Source organism: Oncorhynchus gorbuscha, linkage group LG08 (assembly GCF_021184085.1).
Source record: "Oncorhynchus gorbuscha isolate QuinsamMale2020 ecotype Even-year linkage group LG08, OgorEven_v1.0, whole genome shotgun sequence".
NCBI lineage: Eukaryota > Metazoa > Chordata > Actinopteri > Salmoniformes > Salmonidae > Oncorhynchus > Oncorhynchus gorbuscha.
This window is the reverse complement of record NC_060180.1, coordinates 20,781,876-20,793,961: the sequence shown is the minus strand read 5'-3', so window position 1 is coordinate 20,793,961 and position 12,086 is coordinate 20,781,876. Positions and strand designations below refer to the sequence as shown.

General features: G+C 39.9%; 1 protein-coding gene across 2 annotated transcripts; it reads left to right on the top strand.

Annotated features, from left to right (window-relative positions):
* The first annotated feature begins 588 nt into the window (after positions 1 to 588).
* On the top strand, positions 589 to 10,481 carry LOC124040786. Of its 2 annotated transcripts, XM_046357883.1 has the most exons (6): positions 664 to 724; positions 5,632 to 5,730; positions 7,963 to 8,241; positions 8,373 to 8,467; positions 9,062 to 9,269; positions 9,360 to 10,481. In XM_046357883.1, exons 2-6 carry the CDS (start codon positions 5,639 to 5,641, stop codon positions 9,484 to 9,486), a joined length of 801 nt encoding a protein of 266 aa, XP_046213839.1. In that variant the 5' UTR covers positions 664 to 724; positions 5,632 to 5,638; the 3' UTR covers positions 9,487 to 10,481. The 2 variants fall into 2 exon arrangements, with proteins under 2 accessions (XP_046213840.1, XP_046213839.1); XM_046357884.1 differs by lacking the exon at positions 5,632 to 5,730 and having other exon boundaries at positions 589 to 724.
* Positions 10,482 to 12,086: the final 1,605 nt, after the last annotated feature.

The following is a 12,086-nucleotide window of genomic DNA, read 5'->3' as shown; positions in this document are numbered from 1 at the left end:
GGAATGCGACCGGGTTGTTGAGTGCGGAAGTTCTATTCAGTAGACGTTGGCTAGCTGTTGGCTAGCTAGCAGTGTCTCCTACGTTAAGGACGACAAATAGCTGGCTAGCTAACCTCGGTAAATTAAGATAATCACTCTAAGACTACACGCTCTAAACTACACAATTATCTTGGATACGAAGACAGCAAAGACAACTATGTCGCTAGCTAACACTACACTAATCAAGTCGTTCAGTTGAGTGTAATAGTTTCTACAGTGCTGCTATTCGGTAGACGGTGGACGTTTGCTAGCTGGCTAGCTGCTGGGCAGATAGCAGTGTAGACTACGTTAGGACGACGAAATACGAAGTTGCAATAGAAGTGCTGACTGTTTCACTTTGTTGTCCTCTTTCTTTTCCTTTTTCTTCTGTCCTTCTTTTGTCCTTATTTTGTCTTCCTTTCTTCTGTTAACTAGATATTTTTTGTACCTTCTGACCAACTAGTGGAACAGGTGGCACCCCACTGTCTGATTCATATTGCTTGATTTCTGATTATATCGACTGATTGCTGTTATTGTACAGGGTGCACAATTCTACTCATGAGCATGAAAACAAAACGGAGCAGGCTATTTTCCGGTTAGGCTACATTTCAAAGATAATGAAAGTGAAAGGGTGTTGTCTAACATAGGCTAGATAGGTTAACCTACACGACATATTGTTCTGCAGTCCCTATACGTTTTCTTCAAGGTAAGACCCCCTAACATTTCTCCAATAGGCCAACATCTAATCCAATATAGCATAATACATTTCTCGGCAGTGTTGTAGTACTCCTTGAGTCCCGTCTCAAGGTGTCGGATTACATTTTTACTTGGCTTTAGTGAGGATTTGTAATTTCTCCCAGAGACCAGCAGAGTAAAAAACTCATAATTATCAGCTTCCATTCAGTCAGTGCATAAAAGTGCATCTTCAGGCCAAATATATAGGCTGTACTCCGTTATTGAAACATTTAGGGATTATCCTCTATTGAGACATGGGATTCCAACTTTAGTCATAACATTATTGTCCTTTATTTTAATTGAAAAATATCCTTAAACTTTCTCCCAGTTTCATTGACTTGCTGGCAAGGAAGAGTGGGGGAAATTGTTGGAAAGTTGCATGCTTACTATTAGTAAAGGGGAGACAGGGAAATTGTAACAGTCTTTATATCTGTTGTAGACATGATTGCGCAGTGCCGAACCTATTGTACCTAGGCCCTCAGTATGTGACAGGCTTGTGATGCTGAAAGGACAGTGACTGTAATAACAGTGCACTCATTCATGGAGGAGAGTTTTGTGAAACACAAAGGTGTAGTGGAAGCTATATGAAGCTATATGCCTTATGCCCACTTTTTTTCAGTGGGTATTCCCTATACTCACTTCTTAATAATCCCTTCTGTATCAAGTGCAGTGGAGGTATACAACATGTTAATTGTGTAGTACAAGAGAGAAATCATGCACAAAGTAGCCTACACAATTGCAAAGCATGTGAAATGTATTCACATGCAAGCAGGATACAGCCTAGTTTCAGTAGAATATCATCTGCAGGCAGCAAGAGCGAGCAGCTCTCAACTGGTTGTTTTTTTACCCCTATCTACATGCAGGGTTGGGAAGGTTACTTTCTAAATGTAATCCGTTAAAGTTAATAGTTACCTGTGCAAAACTGTAATTAGTAACGTAAATTTTGGATTACCCAAACTCAGTAATCTGATTACATTAATTTACTTTCCCCTTAAGAGGCATTGGAAGAAGACAAACATGTATGTTACCAATTGAACGACATCTATTGCAGGATAAATCAATGTTAAAGTTTACATTGCTGGTCATATATGGATGTTACTTTATGGGTTGGCTTCTTCTAATCCTTCACTTTCTACTACCTATAATAATACGATTAAATTATATCTTTACATTAAAAACCAAAGTCTATCAGAATTCCAGTCATTCCAGATCTTCAAGAATAGGACTTGGAAATATGGAAGTATAGATTAGCTAAATTGTTGACCCCAAAACAAGGATTTATTAGCCATGTTGGATAATCTCCATTGTTTATGATTTTTTTTAAACCCATTTTTCTCCCCAATTTCATGGTATCCAATTTTTATTTTAGTAGTAACATTGCTGCAACTCCCATACGGAGAGACAAAGGTTGAAAGTCATGCGTCCTCCAATACACAACCCAACCGCACTGTCCTAACCTGGACAACGCTGGGCCATTTGTGTGCCGCTCCATGGGTTTCCCGGTCTCGGCCGTCTCTAGTGGCATAGCTAGCACTGTGATGCAGTGCCTTAGACCACCGCACCACTCTGTAGGCCTGTGAAATTCTTACTTACAAGCCCTTAACCAACAGTGCAGTTCAAGAAAGAGTTAAGAAAATATTTACCAAATAAACTAAAGTAAAAAAATATAAAAAGTAACACAATAAAGTAACAATAATGAGGCTATATACAAGGGGTACCAGTACCGATTCAATGTGTGGGGGTACAGGTTAGTCGAGGTAAATTGTACATTAGGTAGGGGTGAAGTGACTATGCATAGATAATAAACAGCGAGTAGCAGCACTGTACAAAACAAATAGATGGGGGGTGTCCTTTGGCGTTTTTCCTATTTTGTTGCATTACAATCTTTAATTTAAATATATTTTTATTTGGATTTCATGTAATGGACAGACTCCAAATTGGTGAAGTGAAATGAAAAAAATTACTTGTTTCAAAAAAATAAATAAACTGAAAGTGGTGCGTGCATATGTATTCACCCCCTTTGCTATGAAGCCCCTTAATCTGGCGCAAACAATTACCTTCAGAAGTCACATAATTAGTTAAATAAAGTCCACCTGTGTGCAATCTAAGTGTCACATGATCTGTCACATGATCTCAGTATGCATACACCTGTTCTGAAAGGCCCCAGAGTCTGCAACACCACTAAGCAAGGGGCACCACCAAGCAAGCGGCACCATGAAGACCAAGGAGCTCTCCAAACAGGCCAGGGACAAAGTTGTGGAGATGTACAGATCAGGTTTGGATTATAAAACAGTATCAGAAACTTTGAACATCCCACTGAGCACCATTAAATCCATTATTAAAAAATTGAAAGAATATGGCACCACAACAAACCTGCCAAGAGAGGGCTGTCCACCAAAACTCACGGGCCAGGCAAGGAGGGCATTAATCAGAGATACAACAAAAAGACCAAAGATAACCCTGAAGGAGCTGTAAAGCTCCACAGCAGAGATTGGAGTATCTGTCCATAGGACACTTCGGAGAGCTGGATTTAATGGGAAGAGTGGCCAGGAAAAAATCCATTGCTTTCAGAGAAAAATAAGAAAACACGTTTGGTGTTCGCCAAAGGGCATGTGGGAGACTCCCCAAACATATGGAAGAAGGTACTCTGGTTAGATGAGACAAAAATGTAGCCTTTTGGCCATCAAGAAAAATGCTATGTCTGGCGCAAACCCAACACCTTTCACCACCCCGAGAACACTACACCGACAGTGAAGCATGGTGGTGACAGCATCATGCTGTGGGGATGTCTTTCATCGGCAGGGACTGGGAAACTGGTCAGAATTGAAGGAATAATGGATGGCGCTAAATACAGGGAAATTCTATAGGGAAACCTGTTTCAGTCTTCCAGAGAATTGAGACTGGGACGGAGGTTCACCTTCCAGCAAGACAATGACCCTAATCATACTGCTAAAGCAACACTCGAGTGGTTTAAGGGGAAACATCTAAATGTCTTGGAAAGGCCTAGTCAAAGTCCAGACCTCAATCCAATTGAGAATCTGTGGTATGACTTAGAGATTTCTGTACACCAGCGGAACACCATCCAACTAGAAGGAGCTGGAGCAGTTTTGCCTTGAAGAATGGGCAAATATCCCAGTGGCTAGATGTGCTAAACTTATAGAGTTATGCCCCAAGAGACTTGCAGCTGTTATTGCTGCAAAAGGTGCTTCCACAAAGTATTGAATAGTGGGGGTTGAATAGTTATGTATGCTCATGTTTTCTGTTTTTTTTTGTCTTATTTCTTGTTTGTTTCAAAATAAAAATTATTTAGCATCTCTAAAGTGGTTTGGGGCTTTCCTCTGACACCGCCTAGTATATACAGTGGGGCAAAAAAGTATTTAGTCAGCCACCAATTGTGCATGTTCTCCCACTTAAGCAGCTTGGTTTGAAGAAATCAACTGTGGGAGCAATTATTAGGAAATGGAAGACATACAAGACCACTGATAATCTCCCTCGAGCAAAAATCCCAGAACCACACGGGGGGGACCTAGTGAATAACCTGCAGAGAGCTGGGACCAAAGTAACAAAGCCTACCAGCATTGAAGATGAAACGTGGCTTGGTCTTTCAGCATGACAATTATCCCAAACACACCGCCCAGGCAAACGAAGGAGTGGCTTCGTAAGAAGCATTTCAAGGTCCTGGAGTGGCCTAGCCAGTCTCCAGATCTCAACCCATAGAAAATCTTTGGAGGGAGTTGAAAGTCAGTGTTGCCCAGCAACAGCCCCAAAACATCACTGCTCTAGAGGAGATCTGCATGGAGGAATAGGCCAAAATACCAGCAACAGTGTGTGAAAACCTGGTGAAGACTGACAGAAAACATTTGACCTCTGTCATTGCCAACAAACGGTATATAACAAAGTATTGAGATAAACTTTTGTTATTGACCAAATACTTATTTTCCACCATCATTTGCAAAGAAATTCATAAAAATCCTACAATGTGATAGTTGAAGTGTACCTTTTCTGCCCTTGAGTTGCGTTCCCATGCAAAACTAGACAGATAGCTAACAACTAAGTCTTCAATAAAACTCCCAAGGCGTGACTTTTCTTGAATGAATATATTGAAAACGTTTATGTTGTGAAACTGCAAAATACAGAAAAGAATATACTTTAGTGTTCAATTCACACCGACATACTGTAGATGTACATTAAACATTTGAAGTTGCATAAATACAAAGCACGCGCTAAGGTACCATGCATCTGGCATGATGCCAAACCATATAGCTAATTGTTAACCATATGGTAATTGCTCCTTTCATTACTCTAATAATGTATAACCATCTATGTAGAATAACAAAGCATATTACATTAAAAACAGTAACAAAACTACAGTATTGTATATTTTACAATTCGTTTGCATGACGCATGAGCAAAGTAATACAGCTAACGACATACACAAAAGGCATTGCAATTTGTGAGTAAATGCAACCAACATTGATATGTAAGAAACTCTATCAATAAGAAGATTATTATCATTAGCTAAATGCTTGAATTGAACTTACAAACAAATATTTTTCCAAGGCTGAAGCGTGACAAGAAATAACTACATTGAAAGACCTGCACCGTAGCGTTGCTTGTAGCTGCTTCTTTGCGTGCAAAACAAATTCTGAACTTCCCGTTTGCGTTGACTTTCTAAGTATCAGAAAGCGCCACTAGGGGGCAAATAACATCATTGAACACAATGCCAATCCAATTTAACCATTGTAATAAAATAATCTGTTATCTTCTAACAGGATGGCAGCACAGTACCTATGATGAAAATTACAGGCCTCTCATCTTTTTAAGTAGGAGAACTTGCACAATTGGTGGCTGACTAAATACTTGTTTGCCCCACTGTAGGTGCTGGATGGCAGGAAGCTTGGCCCAAGTGAAGTACTGGGCCATAGCACTACCTTCTGTCGCGCCTTACGGTCAGATGCCAAGCAGTTTACATACCAGGTGGTGATGCTCTCATCTAGTTTTTCAAAAGTATCTGTAATCTGATTACAATATTTTTTGCAGGTAATGTAACATATTACAGTTACCGTTTTTTTTCCGAATCAATTATATCTAACGGATTAAATTTAATCCGTTACTCCCCAACCCTGTCTACTTGTACAAATGACCTCAACTAACATGTTGAAAAAATACAACCATTAGGCTAAGCGTTTCCCAATCAAAATGTACAACTATTATTTCCCATTGCAAAAAAACATTTCACATTTAGCACACAAAGTAACCAGTGATCTAAAGTTTAAATGCAACTTTGTTTCACACACAAGTTATTTTCGAAGAGATGGCTAACAACTGCGCGTGAGGTGTAATAAAAAATCAAATACAATCACATTTTATTTGTCACATGCGCCGAATACAACAGGTCCACCTTACAGTAGAATGCTTACTTACAAGCCCTTAGCCAACAATGCTTTAAAAAAAGTAAAAGTAGATAAGTAGAAAGTAAAAGTAACAAATAATTCAACAGTAGCAGTAAAATAAGAAGCAAAGCTATATACAGGGGGTACCGGTACAGAGACTGTGCGGGAGCACCGGTTAGTTGAGGTAATTGAGGTAATATGTACATGTAGGTAGAGTTAAAGTGACTATGCATAGATTATAAACAGAGAGAAGCAACAGCGTAAAAAAAGGGGTCTGATTAGCCCTTTGATTAGCTGTTCAGGAGTCTTATGGCTTGGGGGTAGAAGCTGTTAAGGAGCCTTTTGGACCTCGACATGGCGCTCCGGTACTGCTTTCCGTGCGGTAGCAGAGAGAACAGTCTATGATTTGGGTGGCTGTAGTCTTCAACAATTTGTAGGCCCTTCCTCTGCCACCGTCTGATATAGAGGTCCTGGATGGCAGGAAGCTTGGCCCCAGTGATGTACTGGGCCAGACGCACTACCCTCTGTAGTGCCATGCAGTTGGAGGCCGAGCAGTTGCCATACCAGGCAGTGATGCAACCAGTCAAGATGCTCTCGATGGTGCAGCTGTAGAACCTTTTAAGTATCTGAGGACCCATGCCAAATATTTTCAGTCTCCTGAGGGGGAATAAATAGGCTTTGTTGTGCCCTCTTCACGACTGACTTGTCTTAGTGTGCTTGGACCATGATAGTGTGTGGATGATGTGGACACCAAGGAACTTGAGCCCTGTCGATGAGAATGGGGGCATGCTCGGTCCTCCTTTTTCTGTTGTACACAATCATTTCCTTTGTCTTGATCACGTTGATGGAGTGGTTGTTGTCCTGGCACCACGACCTGGTCTCTGACCTCCTCCCTATAGGCTGTCTCATTTTTGTTGGTGATCAGGCCTACCACTGTTGTCATTTACAAACTTGATGATGGTGTTGGAGTCGTGGCTGGCCATTTATTTGATTTTGTTTATTTATTTAACCTTTATTTAACTATGCAAGTCAGTTAAGAAGAAATTCTTATTTACAATGATGGCTTAGGAACAGTGGGTTAACTGCCCTGTCCAGGGGCAGAATGACCGATTTTTTACCTTGTCAGCTCGGGATTCAATCTAGCAACCTTTCGGTTACTGGCCTAACGCTCTAACAACTAGGCTATCTGCCGGCCATGCTTGGGGTACAGGAGGGGACTGACCACGCACACTTGAGGGGCCCCCTTGTTTAGGATTAGCGTGGCGGATGTGTTGTTCCCTACCCTTACCACCTGGTGGCAGCCCGTCAGGAAGTCCAGGATCCAGTTGCAGAGGGAGGTGTTTAGTCCCAGGGTCCTTAGATTAGTGATGACCTTTGTGGGCACTATGGTGTTGAACACTGAGCTGTAGTAAAAGAATAGCATTCTCACATAGGTGTTCCTTTTGTCCAGGTGGGAAAGGGCAGTGTGGAGTGCAATAGAGATTGCATCATCTGTGGATCTGTTTGGGCGGTATGCAAATTGGATTTCTTGGATAATGGTGTTGTGAACCATGACCATCATTTCAAAACACTTCATGGCTACAGACGTGAGTGCTACGGGTCAGTAGTCATTTAGGCAGGTTACCTTAGGGTTCTTGGGCACAGGCACTATGGTGGTCTGCTTGAAACATGTTGGTATTGCAGACTCAGTCAGGGACAGATTCCAATCATATGGCAAATGTTGGTTTTATTAAGTTACATTTTTCCATTTAGTTTCTTCCCATTTCATTGACTAAACAGGAGATTCTAAAACAAACTCTCTCTCTCTCTCGTCCAGCATGGATAAATTGAGAAAGATAAGGATAGTTCTGACAGAAATCTTGTCAGCGGACGCCAGTTACATCCTTCAGCATGTACACCAGGAGGACCTGGTGACTCCACGCGAATACAGGAGCCTGCACAATGTCAGTAAATTACATCCAGAAGTTTCCATTGTCGATCTGCTGGATTCACTCCTAATGAAAGGAGGAGATGAGAAATGCACTAGATTCCTGACCCTGTTGCAGAAGCCAGTCATCAGATCAACCTACCCCAAACTGGAAGAAATCAAACACATGTATTATGCACAATATTATGCACTATTAAGCACATTTTTATATAATGTAGCCCTGTTTTTGGTATGTACGATGATTGGGATCTCCTAATTAAAGCATAATAACGTTTGCTAATCTAATCTAATGACAACAGCGACATAGCTCCGGCACCCAGTAGCCCAGCACCCCCAGACGATGTCCGAGCCTGTGCCTCCTCCACAGTCCACACCCGTCGCCCAACCACATCAGGTAGAACCATTTTAAATAATACATTTCCATTATTTTTGCACAGATCGATTGAATCACGGTGTATGTATTCTATGAATAAATCCTATCGAATGATCTATCTATTCGCTCGTGTTCCTGGTCCTACCCCACGACCATTAGTGGAATTGTAGTTCAAATGTTTGACACCAATATTCTGCGCTTGGAAGCCCCAAGATGGATACACACACCTATAGCTTCTCATTTTAATTTGTAAAGGGTTACAGATCACGCCATTTCAGACAACCAACACTATAAATATCACGTAATTGCATCAGATGCTTGATTAAGTTCTATTCAGTACCAGAACAAAGTTGCTTGTTAGTCGTCGCATCCCAGTCTGTCAACCTTTTATGTTATGGGCATCTGTCCACCAGAAGGGAATACACAACAAGTAAAGAATAGCCTAATGTAAACTAGAGGACTCAATGTCCCAGTTAAAGTGAACCTAATATGCAGAACAGCAACAAAAACTTTGAGGCAAAACCTGCAATTTAAAACTGCCATGAGTGGAATGGAGCTAAATCATAAACCGATATGGCATCTGGGAAAAATGACATGTGTTGTTGTTTTTATTAGGTTCAAACATTCCAACTACTCCTGTGAAAAAGAATAACCCGAGATGTACCACTGCGTGTGGAACCATCACAGACGTTTCTGAAGTGAAGATGGGGCAGATGGGGGGGAAATACTACCAAGCTGTTCTAAACCAAGAGGATGGGCCCATGGTCATTCTCATTTTGGATCTAGAGAAACGAAATAACTTTCTAGGAGCAGAGAAGAGAAGGTAAGTCAAACAAAGTATGCTAAGCTTGATAAGATCTGGTTAATAGTGCAGGTGTAATATTGAGTATCTCTTTGCGTGTTCTTTTTCCAGGTCTTCTGTAAAGTTGAAGAGAATCTCATTCGAGAAACTTGGAATTAACAAGTACCAAGAGGGGATAAAGTTCACAAACAAATCTGAATTGGCTTACACAAGAGTCAAAAACACTAAAAAGATGTAACCCACTACTGATGAAAAAGAATAAACATTAAAAAAAAAACTAGAATGAAATTTTAAGGGTGACCTACTGACCAGACCAGAGGCAATTCATTAACTACCTAGCCTACATTATGTAAATACAGTGCCTTAAGAAAGTATTCACATCGCTTAACTTTTTCCACATTTAGTTGTATTACAAGGTGGGATTAAAATTGATTTGTCATTTTTTGTCAGTGACCTACACACAATCCTCTGTAGTGTCAAAGTGGAAGAAAGATTCAAACTTTTGTAAAAAAAACAAAACATGAAAAATACAACATTAATATATCTTGATTGCATAAGAATTCAACCCCCTGAATTAATACATGTTAATAACTTCTGGCAACAATTACAGCTGTGAGTTTCTGGGTAAATCTCTTAAGAGCTTTGCACACCTGGATTATACAATATTTGCACGTTATTCTTATTTTAATTCTTTAAGCTCTGTCAAGTTGGTTGTTGATCGTTGCTAGACAGCCATTTTCATGTCTGCCATAGGTTTTAAGCCAATTTAAGTCAAAACTATAACTAGGCCACTCAGGAACATTCAAGGGTGTCTTGGTAAACAACTCCAGTGTATATTTTGCATTGTGTTTTAGGTTAATGTCCTGCTGAAAGGTGAATTTGTCTCTGAGTCTTATGGAAAGCAGATTGAACAAGCTTTTCCTCTAGGATTTTGCCTGTGCTTAGCTCTATTCCGTTTCTTTTTATAAAAAAAACCCTCCTTAGTCCTTGCCCAATGACAAGCATACCCACAACATGATGCAGCCACCACCATGCTTGAAAATATTAAGACTGGTACTCAATGATGTGTTGTGTTAGATTTGCTGCGAACATAACACTTTATATTTAGGACATAAAGTTAATTTCTTTTTCACATTTTTCTCAGTTTTACTTTAGTGCTTTATTGCAAACAGGATGCATGTTTTAGCTTGTACAAAATAAAATATTCTTTCTTCTTTTCATTCTGTAATTGTTGATCCATCCTCAGTTTTCGCCTATCACGGTCATTAAACTCTGTAACTGTTTCAAAGTCACCATTGGCCTCATGGTAAAATCCCTGAGTGGTTTCCTTCCTCTCCGGCAACTGAGTTAGGAAGGATGCCTGTATCTTTGTAGTGACTGGGTGTATTGATTCACCATCCAAACTGTAATGAATAACTTTACCATACTCAAAGGTATATTCAATATCTGTCTTTAGGGATATTCAATATCTGTCTTTCACATTTTTACCAATCTACCAATAGGTGCCTTTCTTTGCGAGGCATTGGAAAACCTCCAACTTATTATGTGACTTGTTTACTACTGAACTTATTTAGGCTTGCCATAACAAATACTTATTGACTCAAGACATTTCAGCTTTTCATTTTTTATTAATTTGCAAAAATGTTGAACATTTTGAGAAAACAATTATTCCACTTTGACATTATGGGGCATTATGTGTCGACCAATGATACAACATCTCAATTCAATCCATTTTAAAGGATGTAGCACAACAAAATATAGAAAAAGTCAAGGGGTGTGAATACTTTTTGAAGGCACTGTATATATTTGTGTATTTCAAGTAGCCATTAGAGTTCCACACTTCCCTTAGGGCTTAGAACTCTACAATGATGATACCAATCACCATATCAAACCACTTGCCTAATAATGTGTAGCCCACTGCAGCTCAAAGAAAATTGAGTAGTTGCAGGTCAACTGTGTATTAGCATATTGTTTGTGAAATAATTGTAACAACACAGAATAACTATTCCAACACAGTAGTAGCCTACTGTTTTTGCTGAATGCTCATAGGCAGTTTTTGAAAATGTAATTTCTTCTCTTTACCACAAGATGGTACCACAAGATGGGTGTTGAAAGTTACATTTAATGGCTGAACCACTTCACCTGCTGTGGACACTGTTCAATATTTGTTTTACTGTAACACCAGTTGGTTCAGCATTAATCTAATTTACCATTCTGAGGTACTATGAGAAGTTCTAAGTTTCTCTTTTTGTCATGGATCCTTTTTTTACACATTGTATTTTCTCTACGTAATGCACATTTTTGTGAACAACAGACCATAAAGTAATATCTCATCTAAAGAGCTTTGTGGAGTGCATTCTGTATAAAAAGTCCTGATCTCCTGAGGTGCAGTATATACAAGCAAAATATATTAGGTTGTTGGTTATTATTGTAAATATTACATAGTAAATGTTCATCATAGGCTATGTTCATGATACTATAACCTATTAGTAACTGAAGACATCTGAATGTAATTAATGTGTACTTTGCTTGGACAAGACATATGATCCCTTATCATAACACTATCCAAATGATAATAGTGTGGTTGTGGCGATCCTGTTGCCTCGCAGGATGCTGTCATCGTTGGTTGACACAGTGAGCTCACTACTGAATTGTTTGTATTGTGTCGGGTTTTTTCTGGACAGGACAGAGCAGGGCCTAATTAGACTGGCCCAACAAGCACATCCTAGAGATGTCCCTTACTGGGACAGTGGTTAGGACATTTGTCATTGGTGCTGGTGGCCTGGTTTTGAGACCCACTAGCGCAGTCACCATACTACCACAGTCTTAGCAAAATAT